We start from the raw sequence: 13,783 nt of genomic DNA on the forward strand, positions 1-13,783 counted from the left end.
TCAGAAGGATGCAGGAGGCAGGAGGCCATCAGCCCCAGAAGCCGCAGCGTCAACCTGACCGAAACCCGGGATAACGGCCCAAAGATCGGAATCAGGGCCTGTATATCCCAAACCCGCTGTTCGGGCGGGTAAACCCGAAACTGCGCCGAGTCAAGAACCGCTCCGATGAAAAGGAGCTTCTGAGAGGGGCACAGGTGTGACTTCGGCACATTGATGGAAAATCCCAGCCGGTGCAGGAGATCCGCCGTAGTCTGGAGGTGGTTAACGACTGCCTGGGGCGAGCCCGCCTTCAACAACCAGTCGTCTAGGTAGGGGAAGACTGAAACCCCTAACCTGCGTAGGTGAGCTGCAACCACCGCCATCACCTTCGTGAACACCCGTGGGGCGCTGGTAAGGCCGAAGGGGAGCACGGTAAACTGAAAGTGCTCGAGGCCTACCGTGAACTGCAGGTGGGCCGGCAGGACGGGGATGTGGAAGTATGCGTCCTGCAAGTCCAACGCTACCATCCAGTCTCCTGGGTCTAGGGCAGCCAAGACCTGAGCTAGTGTCAGCATTTTGAACTTCTCCTTCCGGAGGAAGCCGTTGACGTTCCTCAGAGCCAAGATAGGGCGTAGGCCCCCTTTGCCCTTCTTGGGTACCAGGAAGTAGTGGGAGTAGCAACCACGTCCTACTTCTGGCCCAGGAACGCGCTCGATGGCCCCCTTGGCCAAGAGGGCCGACACTTCCTCCTGCAGGAGCCGCAAGTGATCCCCCGATACGCGGTGGTGTTGCGGTGGCATGGCTTGAGGGGTCGTCTCGAAGGGGAGGGAGTAGCCCCTTCGGACGATCTGCAGCACCCACCTGTCCGAAGTGACTGTGCGCCAGTGAGAGTGGTGATGGCGAACCCTGCCTCCCACTGGCGTCACATGGGCCGAAAAGCACGGACTAGGAGGGTTTAGAGGCGGATGCTGCAGGGGCAGGTGTGGACTGGCTCCGCTTGTTTCCCCGACCACCTCCACGGCGGTTTCCACGGCCGCCGCCGCGCTGGACGACAGTTTGCGGCGAGTGGCTGCCGGCAGGTGTGGGGACGCCCCTTCCCTGGCCATGAAAGAAGCGAAAGGCACCCATTTGCTGGCGCGGGGCCGAGAGGCCTAACGACTTGGCCGTAGCCCTGGAATCCTTAAAGCGCTCAAGAGCGTGGTCTGCCTTGTCGCCAAAGAGGCGACGGCCATCGAACGGCATGTCCATGAGTGTATTCTGGACGTCTGCCGAGAAGTTGGCAGATCTCAGCCAGGCGTGGCGTCGTATCGCCACCGTCGTAGCCATCGCTCTGCCCAGCGAGTCAGTAGTATCCAGTCCGCACCTGATTGAATACTTCGCTGCGTCCCGGCCCTCCAGTAGGGCTTGGCCGAGTTTGGCCCGTACTTCCAACGGACACTCTGGCAGCACTTCCGCCACAGTTTCTCACAGAGAGTGGGTGTAACGGCCCAAGAGGCATGCGGTGTTGGAAGAACGCAGTCCCAAGCTAAGGGACGAGAACACCTTTTTGCCATAGGCCTCGTACCTCTTGGATTCCCGATCGGGGGGGGGGGGGCCGTCGGGAAGGCGGTCTGGGAGTTAGAGGCCTGGATAACCAGACTCTCGGGGGGTGGGGTGGGTGGACAGGAAACATGGATCGCCCGGGGCCAGGCGGTGGCGTCTGGCCACGTTCCTATCTACAGGCGAACCTGTAGCGGGCCTGGACCAAGTGCCCAAAAGAACGTCCGTCAAGGCCTCATTAAACGGCAGCAGAGGCTCCATGGAGCATGACTGCGGCTTAAGGACCGCAGTGAGGAGGTTAGTACTCACGGCCGCGACGGGGAGCTCAAGGCCCAAGGCCTTAGCAGCCCTAATCAACACCACACTGTATGTAGCGCCCTCCTTCGAAGCCACGGTAGGAGGAGAGACGGAACCAGTGTCTGGAGAGGTGTCCAGGCCACTGGCCTCCCCAAGGTCTCCTGTCCAGTCCATGTTAGACTGACATTCCCTTGTCAGAGGGTCCTCAGACGCTCCCAATTCTCCTCTTCCCCCATCTCCTGAGACTCAGGGTCATAAGCGAATGAGGACGGTTCATAGAAATGAAAATCTCCGAACGGCTTCGAGAGCGGCGCCGTCCCTACGTCGCAACCGTTTGAGAGGAGGCATCGGGGCCGGCGCCGCCCGAGGGGACACCACACGGACCGACCCCGGGGGGGTCGTAAGGTCCACCGGGGACGGTCCATCGCCTGAGGAGGGTCCAGCGGCACCCTGCGGCGCCGGGCCCGAAGGCACCGACGACGCCGGGGCCGCTGTACCCTGCGGCGCCGGGCCCGAGGGCACCGGCGGTGTCGGGATCGTGGGGCCCTGCGGCGCCGGGCCCGAAGGCGCCGAGGCCGAAGCACCCGACGGCGTCGGAGTCGTAGCCCCCGACCCACTAGGGCCCCCAGACGGGTTCACTGGGCCCAAAGGCGCCGCGGAACCCGTCGGAGGAGAAAGGGACCTCATGGCCATGAGGAAACGCTGGATCTCCTCCGACGTCGCGTTCAGCACAGGGACCGGGGGGTATGGGGCCGGACGCGGCGCCCGCGACTCCCGAGGAGCCGCGTGGGCGGTGTCACCCGAACCCCGGGCCGCATCGCGCGAGCGTCGGGGGGGAGTCGGAAGAGCGATGTCTCTTCGGGTCCAAGTCGTAAGGTAAGAAGCACAAGAAGTCGGAGGAGTGGCGCCGACTCCCGGAGCTGTGATGGCTCCGTCCCCGCGACCTGTCCCTCGACCTCCCGTGGGACCGGGACCTCACACGGCGCGGGGCCGACTGGCGGATTTCGAGTCGCCTGCGGGACCGCTCCCGCCTGGCCTTCCTCGAAAGGGCCAGACAGTCTGAGCAGGCCTCATCGTCATGGTCGACGCCCAAACACATCAGGCACAGGCGGTGGGGATCCGTGACCGACATGGTACGGTCGCACTTGTCGCAATGCTTGAATCCGGGCATCCCTAACGGCACCGACGGAGTCGTAAAGACTTCAAAGTGGATCAAAAAAAATCACAAAAGTTTAGTCAAAAAGTGACTAGGGAACTGCTCTTTCCAGAAATGCGCTGGCAGGCGCAGAAAAAAGAAGAACTGACGTCAGCACGCGGCGGCGGCATCTAAGTACTCAGACGACGTCATCACGGCGCCCACGACGCCGACGACGGACGCGGAGCCGCAGACGACGCCTACTGACGCGCAAGGGTACTGCTACGCAAAACTTTCCGGATCCAGTCTGACGCCTGGGGATATTCTAAGGTAAGGAATCTATCACTAACGTGTCTCTTTCAGATGGCTGAGTTCGTCCTCCCTGGCGTTCAGAGAACCGGCCAGGTGTTGAACCACCAGGGACATGCCCTGATGTTACAGCCATGTCGAGAGGCGCAGAACCTCCTGACATAGGGTCCACGACCCCACCCCACTCTGATTGTTGTAGTACTACATGGCGGTGGTGTGGTCTGTGAACACATGCACTACCCTCCCCACAACAGAGGGAAGGAATGCCTTCAGTGCAAGTCGGATCGCCCGAAACTCCAGAAGATTGATATGGAGTCCGGCTTCCGCCGGAGACCAGAGGCCTCCAATCTCCACCTCTCATGTGGCCGCCCCATCCCAGAAGGGGCTCGTCCGTCACCACTGTGTGCTCCGGTTGGGGAAGGGAGAGGGATCTGCCATTGATCCAATCACGATTCATAAGCCACCACTGCAATTGTCGTGCAGTGCCCTCTGAGATCTGGACGTGATCGGACAGGATGCCCCAATGCTGTGCCCGCTGGAACTTCAGGTCCCACTACAGAGCCTGCATATGCCATCTGGCATGATCTACTAACAGGATGCAGGAGGCCATCAGGCCCAGTAGCTGGAGGGTCACCCTGACTGAAACCCGGGACAGAGGCTGAAAGATCGGAATCATAGCCTGAATATCCCAAACTCCCTGATCGGGAGGATAAACCCGAAACTGCGCAGAGTCCAGAACCGCTCCAATGAAGAGGAGCTTCTGTGAGGGAATCAGGTGCGACTTCGGCACATTGATGGAAAACCCCAGCAAATGCAGGTCGGCCGAGGTCTGGAGACAACTGTCTGGGGCGCGCACTCCAACAACCAGTCGTCGAGATAGGGAAAGACTGAAACCCCTGATCTACGCATTTGAGCTGCGTCCACCGCCATCACCTTCATTAACACCCGAGGGGCGCTGGCAAGGCCGAAGGGGAGCACGGCGCACTGAAAGTGTTCGTGACCTACCGTGAACCGCAGGTAACACCGGTGGGCTGGCAGGACAGGTAAGTGGAAATAGGCGTCCTGCAAGTCCAACGCTAACATCTAGTCTTGCGGGTCTAGGGCAGACAAGACCTGAGCAAGTGTGAGCATCTTGAACTTCTCCTTTCGGAAGAAGCGGTTTATGTTCCAAAGGTCTAAGATAGGACGCAGGCCCTTGTCCTTCATTGGAAGGAGAGCTGGAACAACCATGACCTATTTCTGGCTTCTGAACGTGCTCGATGGCCCCAACTTCCTGCTGGAGAAGTGCCAAGTGATCCCCCGACATGCGGTGGTACTGAGGTGGCATGGCTGGAGGGGTTGTCTCGAAGGGGAGGGAGTAGCCCCTGTGGACAATTTGCAGTACCCACTTGTCCGATGTGTTGTTGCGCCAGTGGGAGATGATGGCAAACTCTGCTGCCCACTGGCGTGTGGTGGGCCTGAAATACCGGACTAGGAAGGCTTGCAGTGGATGCTGCAGGGTGGAGGTGGACTGACCTTCCCGCTGGACCCCTGAACTGCCTCGACTGTTTCCACGTCCAGGGTCATGCTGAAGTCGCTGCTGCAGTAGCCTGTGGCCCTGCGAACGTGGTGGGGCACCCCTTCCGTGGCCACGAAAGGAGCAAAAAGCAGAAGGCGGAGGAGGCAGAGTGGCCAACAGTTCTAAGGACTTGGCCGTAGCCTGGGAGTCCTTAAAGCGCTCCAAAGCACTGACTGATAACATTCGCCTCTTTGGCAATAAAGCAAAGGGCATATCCATCAGTGTTCTGGACGTATGGTGAACTTAGCTGTGTATCGCCCAGCAGCAATAGCCTGGGTGAGGACTGCCTGGGCCTCCTCCGGGCAGTTGGGCAGCACCTGCGCAACCGTGTCCTACAGAGTGGGAATAACGGCCAAGAGGCATGCAGTGTTCATCGACCGCAGCCCTAAGCTGGCAGATGAAAACAGCTTCTTGCCAAGCTGCTCCAGCTTTTTGGATTCCCTATCCGGAGGGGCGGAAGGGAATGCGCTCTGGGAAGTTGAGGCTTGGACAACCAAGCTCTCAAGGGTGTTTGGAGAGAAAGCCAGGCAATGGCGTCGAGCCACGTTCCTGTCTACAGGAGCCCGTGTTGGGCCTGGACCAGGTGCCCAAAAGAATGTCAAACAGTGCTTCATTAAAGGGCAGCAAGAGGTTGCTGCCGGCTGGAGCACTTAGTTAGTCCTGGGGGCCACTGTAGGGAGCATGAGGTGGAGGGCCTCGGCTGCCCTATGCAACACCACTGCGTAGCTGGCTCCATCCTCCGTAGCCACGGTATGAGAGACACCATGCCAAGGTCAGGTGATGTGCGAAACCACTGGCTTCCCCCAAATCCTCTACCCAGTCCGCATCATAAGCACACTCCTGTCCTCGGACCCCCCACCACCCCAGTTCCCCCCCCCCTTGCTCTGAAGTCTGTGGAAAAGGCTGAAAATAGGGAGGGACATAGGGCAAAAAGGCCCCATCGGCGTCTGAATCTGTGCCGGGCGGCGCCAATCCAGCACCGTGTTCGGGTCGGGCTGAACCTGGGGATGACGTCTCAAGGAGCGTGCGACGTCTGTGGTGGTGCTGGGGAGGATGGCACCGGTGGAGGTGTTATTAAGTCAACCGGCGTCGACCAGGGTTTGATACTGGATCCCCGGGGGTCCTGCAGCGTCAGGCCGGAGCCGCAGGTGAAGGAATAACAGGACCTCCAGTCAGGCCTGCGGGTGCGCCATCAGGGCCAGGCAGCCCAAAGAGTAAGGTCATGGCAGCAAAAAAATCTTGCACCTTAACAGGCGTCGCCGACGCACCCGGAAAAGGTGGGTAGACCGGCAGCGTCATCGCAGGCTCTGCCGGAGCAGCAGGGTGGCACCACCCGCACCCTCAGCCGCGAAGGGAAGTCGAAGAGTGCTTCTTCGACTTCGTTTTGCAATGCTTCGACTTACCTTACCCTGAGTGCGAAGACTTCCATTCAGAAAAATGATGGTGAAGGCTTCACGACCGGTTCCTCGACCTCCCGCGGGACTGGGACCTCAAGCGGCGCGGAGCAGACTGCCAGCAATTTTCGGGACCGCTCTAGAGGTCTTCAACGCCATGGCCAGTCAGTCAGGGCACGACTTGGGGTCGTGGTCGCTCCCCAGGCAGTAGAGAGACACGCGGTGTGGGTCCGTCACAGACATCATGCGGTGACAGTCCCCACAGTTCTTGAAGCCGGGCATCCCTATGACACCAGGAGTCGATAGGCTCGAAAAGAAGAAACAAAAGGCCTAAAAAACTCAGTCAAAAAGTGACTGGGGGAACTAGCTTTTCCCGGATCTGCGAATGCTGGCGCGGAAAAAGAAAGAACTGACGTCAGCGGGTGTGGGCGCATTTAAGTAGCTCCAGCAACGTCAACCCGGCGCCAACGACACACGCGGAGCCGCACGATGACGCATACCGACGAGCAGGGGTACTGCTGACAAACTTTCCGGATCCAGTCTGACGCCTGGGGTATTTCTAAGGTAAGGAATCTATCACTACGCGTTTCTTTCAGATACTGGAGTTAAAACACTGTCAGTGTGTTGTTTAGAAACCGGTCTCTTCTGAAGATTGGCAAGATTATGTTCCCCATCCTCCATACCATCATGCAACAGGAAGTATCTTGGATCCCAACATTCTATTACTCCCTACTGTTCCAGACCTGCACCAGCACTATCTGTGTCACGCAATTTAGTTAGCATTGATGCCAATGAAGCCAAATCATCCACCAATCGTTCATCTCTTCGTACATTCTTCATTCTGACCTCTTCCGCAACTGCCTACTTAGACATCTCAGAGCCAACTGGGATAGGTGGGGGGCCGTGCACACATCCATCTGATGCCGATGCGCCCCTTGCCAACATAAACCCAGCATAAAGAATATACAACTAAGCTTTTTTGCTGGTTCAGGGAGTAGTCCCGACAACACTAACATGGGGTCAGCGGCACCTCCCAACATGTAGCCTTATTCAGGCTGTCTAGCACTTTCCAGTAGGGCACTATCACAGCACAATGCCACACTACATGCATAGTCTGCATCCATGTCACCACATCGAGTGCACTAGGCCGACTGAGAGGTGTATATACAGCGCAAGGGCCTGGGCGAGAGATGCTCAATGAATGTAGTTCCTACTCAAACAAATGGACGGAATGCTGAATGAATCCTACATTCACCCCCCAGCCAAGAGATCTGGGTTAAATCCTTCGTTCTTTAGCTCACCATGCCACCCCAATTTAGACCCAGCCACATGCAAATCAGTCTTGACCCTCTGCCTCGTGGGAACAGTCCAGACCGAGCTGCCAAGCCAGGTCCTCCCTGAACCAGAAACAAACATCCTGGGACCAGTTTCAGGGTATGTCACCCTTCTTCAGCCAGGCTAGCTTGAATCGAGTGGCATAATGAGCAAGGGACCCACGTCTGGGCATACCCATCCCACATAGTGCAAAAAGTGCTGCGCAAACAAATGGACGGAATGCTGAATGAATCATACATTCACCACCAGTCAAGAGATCTGGGTTAAATGAATCGTTCTTTTGTATATGGCTGGGTCTAAACTGGGGTGACATGGTGAGCAAATCAGTCTTGACCCTGTGCCTCATGGGAACAGTCCCGACTGAACTGTCAAGCAAGGACCTCCCAGGACCGGAAACAAGCATCCTGGGACCGGTTTCAGGGTATGTCACCCTTTTTTAGCCAGGCTAGCTTGAATCCAGTGGCAGAGTGAGCAAGGGACCTAGAAAACACGATGGATTTAGGCCCAGATCTCTGTACTGGGGTGAATGTATGACATTGTTATGCATTCTGTCCATCCTTTGTTCTTTTTGCATTTATCACCTTGAGTGGGACGGGTATGCCCAGACGTGGGTCCCGTGCTCTTCATGCCACTGTAATCAAGCTATCCTGGCTGATGAGGGCTGAAAGCCCGAAACCGGTCCTATGATGCTGGTTTCCAGTCCAGGGAGAACCTGGACTGGCAGTTCAGGCTGGACTGTTCCCATTCGGTGCAGGGTCAAGACTTATTTGCATATGGCTGGGTCCAAACTGGAATGGCATGGTGAGCAAAAACCATTATGGACTGAGGCCCAGATCACTGTACTGGGGTGAATGTATGACATTGTTCTGCATTCAGTCCACCAATTGTTCTTTTTGCAATGAATGTAGGCGCACTCTATTAATTTGAAACTCATTATAGCTCACCATGCGCACCCCCATGGACTTTCTCTCATTCCCAGGTAGACAGGGTCTCGTCCAGTGCTTCCTCCCACTTGCCATGTGCTTTGGGTATCAACCTGGGCAAATCCTCCCATAGGGTACGACACTTATGTGAAATCAATTAGCAGGCACCAGAGAGCTCCAACAGTGCCGTCAGTTTGTGAGTGCACTGGTTCCACGGGAAAGCAAAGCATATCTCCCTTACCATCGCCAACACCTTAGCATACGGCAGGTACTGCCCTGGGTCTAGTGTGAAAGATTCCATCATGTCTTCACGCATTATAATGTGGCCACCCGAATATAAATCACCCAGGAGTTCACAGCATACATCCAACCATCTCTGCACTTTCACCTCAGTTATCCGTGCAAAAGGTTTCAGTACCCATAGTGGCATATTCCGCACATAGGTGGCGCGATGCAGCACCCTCACAATGGCTCCCTCCCACACTCAACCGACCCGGCGAATCAGAAAGGTCTATGGCAGTACTTCAGCACTCTATGCATGGTGTATCAATAAAATCCAAATTTAAAGTGCTACCAGCAAAAGAGCATATAGGCAAACTTAGAAGTCCTTTTGCAATCACCCATGATGATTCAATGGAAGAATAAATAAAAGCAGTCTTTATTTCATGAACTTCTCAAGGGTCTCAAAGAGAGATGGAAGGTGGTGCTAGTGGTTAGTGAGTCTATATGGGCTCCGCATGACCTTTCTGAAGCGAAACAGCACCAGTGCGAAATAGCACAGCACTATCTACTGGGGTGCAGAGGTACTGCTGAAAAGTTTACGGATCCAGTCGGACTCGTGGAGAGTATTCAAAAGGTGAGTAATGTGCAGCTAGAAGTCTATATCAAGAGCTACCTGCAATAACATTTACAGATGTGTCAATTCACTATCCTTAAGGTTGTTAAGATACATTTTGGCACAAGAATGTGTGCAGTGAATAAAGACACAGGATAATTTTTAGCATATTTATTGACAGAAAAGAATTCTTGCTGTACATATTAAAAAAAAATAAATGATTTTTTTTCTATTTTTTAAGAAACATCAAGTTACATACTTGACAGTATGAAAACCCTTCTTGAAGAAGAAAAAAAATCATTTTTAGGACTCCCCAAATAGGTGTTGGAATCTCAATTGCCTCCCCGCACACATTTCAATTGTCCCTAAAACCATCACAAAGTGTGTCTACAATGCCATCCAGGGAAAATTTGAAGGCATTGGATGCCTCTCACAGGAAAGAAATAAAAATTGCACACAAACAAATCAGCCCCAAACTCACAACAAACATCCAGAGAACCCAGAAAGGAAAATAAATCATTCTAAAGAAAATATTTGTTTCACATCTAAGTAAATCTGTCATGGCATCTTTTATTCTCATTTTTTAAGTGAAGGCGTGTCTATGACCCGATCAAAAGCTTATATTACTTTTTCCATTGCATGCCTTAGACAAGTGGGTAGCTGGGATTTGGATCCAAATTAACATTCATGCTGGTCTTTATTGTAGATGTCTGACTAAGGGATAATACACCGTCTTGTCTGTGACATTAACACGGTCTTAGTGTCAAATTATGATCGAGGTAAGCACGACTACTCTTTCCTCACATCACATAGCTATGTCTGTATGGTCTAAATATGTCCTGATAACTAAAACTCAATGACGCTGATCAATCCAACAGTTTTTAAGTTCCAGCATTAGTTTTATTTCTTACAGCTGAAGTTTTGTTGACTGACACAACACCCTCAGTCCTCACTGGCTAATAAAAAGCTTCTTGTAAGGCAATTTCTAAACCTAAAAGTAGAGCCTAACATGTTCCTCAACGGGTAGGAAAAATGGCATTTTCTGAGGGGCTATAAATCATATTTTAAAGCAGTAAGAAAGAAAACAAGCAGGAAAATAAACTAGACCAGTCTAGCTATTCTTAGAGTGATAGTCAACACAAACATAGCTGGAACTGGTAGGTTTGCGTTATGGATGTTAAATTCCTTAAGCACAAGTGATACATGAACATGTCCTTAGTAGATGCAATCAGGAAAAGATAAGCTCGCTCAGGGATGACATTACTCAGTCAGCAGCCACATCCCACCTTCAGTAAAATCATGTAGCAAAATGCCATTTCACAGTTTCTCACAGGATGTATTACAGTTAAATATAACAAGACAGCTGTATCCTTGCAGGTCATTGCAAACAGACAGGTTAAAGTGCAAATCTTTCAAATAATTTCATCTCATTAAATTCAAAGAAGAGTGGCAAGGTACAATGGTCTTCAGAGAAGGTGTATCAATTATAGAGCTTCAATACTGGGTGCGAAGTCAGAGTCTAAAAGGAATATTTTCTAGGTGCATTCCTTAGCGACAAGTGAGAAAGGAAATGGGAGTCAACCTATGGACGGTATCTCAAATCAGTTATTTTTACAGCCGGATAGAAGTTTTTCTCAAATGGTATAACAATCACAAAAAAATATACAGTAAAACATGTCCATAAGATTTTACTGGATCGGTGGGCCCAGTTGTGAGCTTCTTCTATGTACACTTAAACTCCATGGTGTTTGATCTGACTGGCAACGGCTTGCAGAGCGGCCTTCTGGGGTTTTTTAAAAGGTATTTAACAGAGGGAAAGAAAGTGCCACTTTTCCTTGTAAGCATGTGCTTCCCTCTTGAAAGCCCACAAGACTGCCCCCAAGGTTGAGCAACCAAATAGAAGTGTGGACCTGGGTGATATTTTGCAAGTGCTGCTAGAAACTGAAAAAGTTGGGCTGATTCAACATAAAGTCCTCCAATGTTGAAAGAGATGAAGTGAAGTGTTAGATTGGACCTTGAATAGTTTTGATGCTTTTCTTTTGATTAGTGCCACAATGTAGGTCAACTGTTCTGAATGCTGGTATTGTGAAGGCACAGGCACCACTAGACATTTCCATCATTGAACCTACAAAAAACAGGCCTACTTGCAAAGCTTATCGTAGAAATCAAATTGAAATGAAATAATGAAAGAACTGCACCAAGTCCATAGATGTTATGAAAGGACCTTCTCTTTTGATAGTGCAGATCTCATAGATCGAGCATTTCTGTGCTGCATAAGCCTGGAATAAAGCCTTCTGTTGCTCAATCTGGAAAGGAACTCTTCGCAGGACTATTCCAAAAAGGGCTTTCTTCACTGAGAGCTTCGAAGTCACTGGTGATGAAACAGGGACGGAATATAGGTGCTTCTTCTCCTTCCTGCCAATTCACACTCTACACTGTCTGCCCATTGCACATTCTGAACATCCACTTAACAGCTCAATTTCCACACATTTCTTTCCATTTTACATTTGCAGAAGCAAGCAGTTATTAAAAGTCAGTAAACTGAAACTGATATATACAGAGACAAAAATGCTTGCTTAGATCTGCAGCCTTCTCCACCTAATATGTTCTGTGTACAAAAAATCCGAATGAAATAACTGTTAGCACCCTATTGTTCCCCCACACCTGGCAATCCATTTCCTGTCAATGCCTGCATTTCTGTCTAAAGCAACAGCTTAAAAGACGCAAAGATCAGAAAAGTACACAGAGAAAGCAAGACAACACCGTAGAAATATATCCCAACCCCTACTTTCGTTTGACTGGAAAGAGCAACTTTAGTGGGCCTGCTGCTCTAGAGACAAATGGGGAACAATGGAGCCTTAAACTAAACAAAAACATAACCCCTCCAACCCCAAATCCCCATTTATGCACAATCCTCAGAGTTCATTATTCACATTGAAGTTCTCCCATTGGTAGATGAGAAGGGAGGAAGCATAAAACAGTCTCATCGTAATCCAGCTTGGTCAGAGGCTTTTATTCAGATGGAAAAGCAGAGATTTTAGAGAGGGGAGTGGGACACAGATTGTTAAACCTCTTTCCACTGCTCAGTCTGTTTTATTATATTACACAACAGCGGCAAAGAGGAGAACGGAGGAGGGCGAACACGTTCTATGTGAGCTTGACATTTCCCCACTGGCTTTTAAGGTGACCTAGGAAGAGGAGAGAGCAAAAGTTACTTGAAGAAAGTTTAACGATCAAATTAAACAAAAAGCACGAAAGTAGCATGTGAAGAAAGCTGTACCAAGAGTCACAAGTTATTAATTTACGGAAGATCTGTACTTTTACATTACACCTTCTAGATGCATCTATTGTCTACCAATGAAAAATCCTAAGTGGATACATGGCACAGTTCTGGCGACTGGCTCCATCACTTTAAAGCATTCCCGACAACTCTCCTTCAGCTAAAGTTCATACTTTGTTTTTGGTTCATTAAAATCGCCATAAAACACTTAAATTAATAATACATGAAAAAACTTGAATTTCATTACAAGTAATTTGACAGTTTGTTAACTATCATGTTTACAAAAAGGAAAAGTTACTTACCTCCAGCTATTGTTCTCCAGTAGTGTAATCTTTCATAGATTCACATGACTGAATCATGCCCAGTCACTGAGCCGAAAGTCCCACTCTAGTCAACGTTGACATTCGTGTACACATGCACTTCAAAAACATTGAAACAGCAAAAGACTATGTAGTCCATCAAGTTGACTATGCAAACTGAATTCTGGTAATAAGGTGAATAGCCAGATTTAAACTCCCCACAAAGGCACCTAGTGTCAGATTTTCAAATACATAATCTGGATCTTGAGAAAGGGGACATGTTGTGTATGAATCTATTAAAGAGATCAACTCTGAAGTACTGGAGACACATTTATGCACTTTTCTTCAGTTTTAGCTCTTTCATGGATTCATAGCTCTATTAATTATTAAAACAATGATATAAACAGCATATATAAGTAAGGCAGACCTAAGGCTCACCTTAACCACATGCGTGCGGGGGTAATTTTTGCGCTACGCAGCTTTTTTCCAAAAGCCTCGTTACATGACGAGCTGAGCTCGTCATCAGCACACGACCACCGTGGCTGATGACGAGCTGACCTCGTCATCAGCATCGAAGGGGTTAATGAACCCGGTCACATAGCACCTCCTGTCCAACTGCTGTTCTATATCTTAAACTAAGGCAGAGGCAGTAGTGCTTCATGAAACTGTGGGTAGATGCCCACATTGCTGCCTTACAGATGTCCCTGAGAGGTACTCTGGTAAACAGTGCTCACATGGCAAAAGAGGATGCTTTACTGTGATGGACAATTTACCTTTCATAACGCCTTATCTGGTAGAGAAAAGATCTAACTGCAGATTCCTTGCCTTAGAATTTCACAGGCGTCCGACTGGATCAAGAAGATTTTTCATTGAGTAATACCCTTGGGCGCTGGTAGGTGG

At 51.0% G+C, this 13,783-nt stretch overlaps 1 protein-coding gene across 6 annotated transcripts in view; it reads right to left on the minus strand.

Annotated features, from left to right (window-relative positions):
• Positions 1-9,460: 9,460 nt before the first annotated feature.
• The window catches only part of LOC147703187 (uncharacterized), a 901,849-nt gene continuing 897,526 nt past the window's right edge, over positions 9,461-13,783 (minus strand). For 4 of the 6 annotated variants that reach the window (XM_086931717.1, XM_086931714.1, XM_086931716.1 and 1 more), the window contains exon 16: positions 12,297-12,492. Coding sequence is in view for 2 of the 6 variants with exons in the window: in XM_086931719.1 (XP_086787845.1) it covers positions 12,483-12,492 (10 nt within the window). In the remaining 4 variants the exon portion in view is untranslated. Of the gene's footprint in view, positions 12,493-13,783 lie in introns of all 6 variants that reach the window. The other 2 variants (XM_086931719.1, XM_086931718.1) reach the window with 1 other exon arrangement.

This window comes from Lissotriton vulgaris, chromosome 7, assembly GCF_964263255.1.
Source record: "Lissotriton vulgaris chromosome 7, aLisVul1.2, whole genome shotgun sequence".
NCBI lineage: Eukaryota > Metazoa > Chordata > Amphibia > Caudata > Salamandridae > Lissotriton > Lissotriton vulgaris.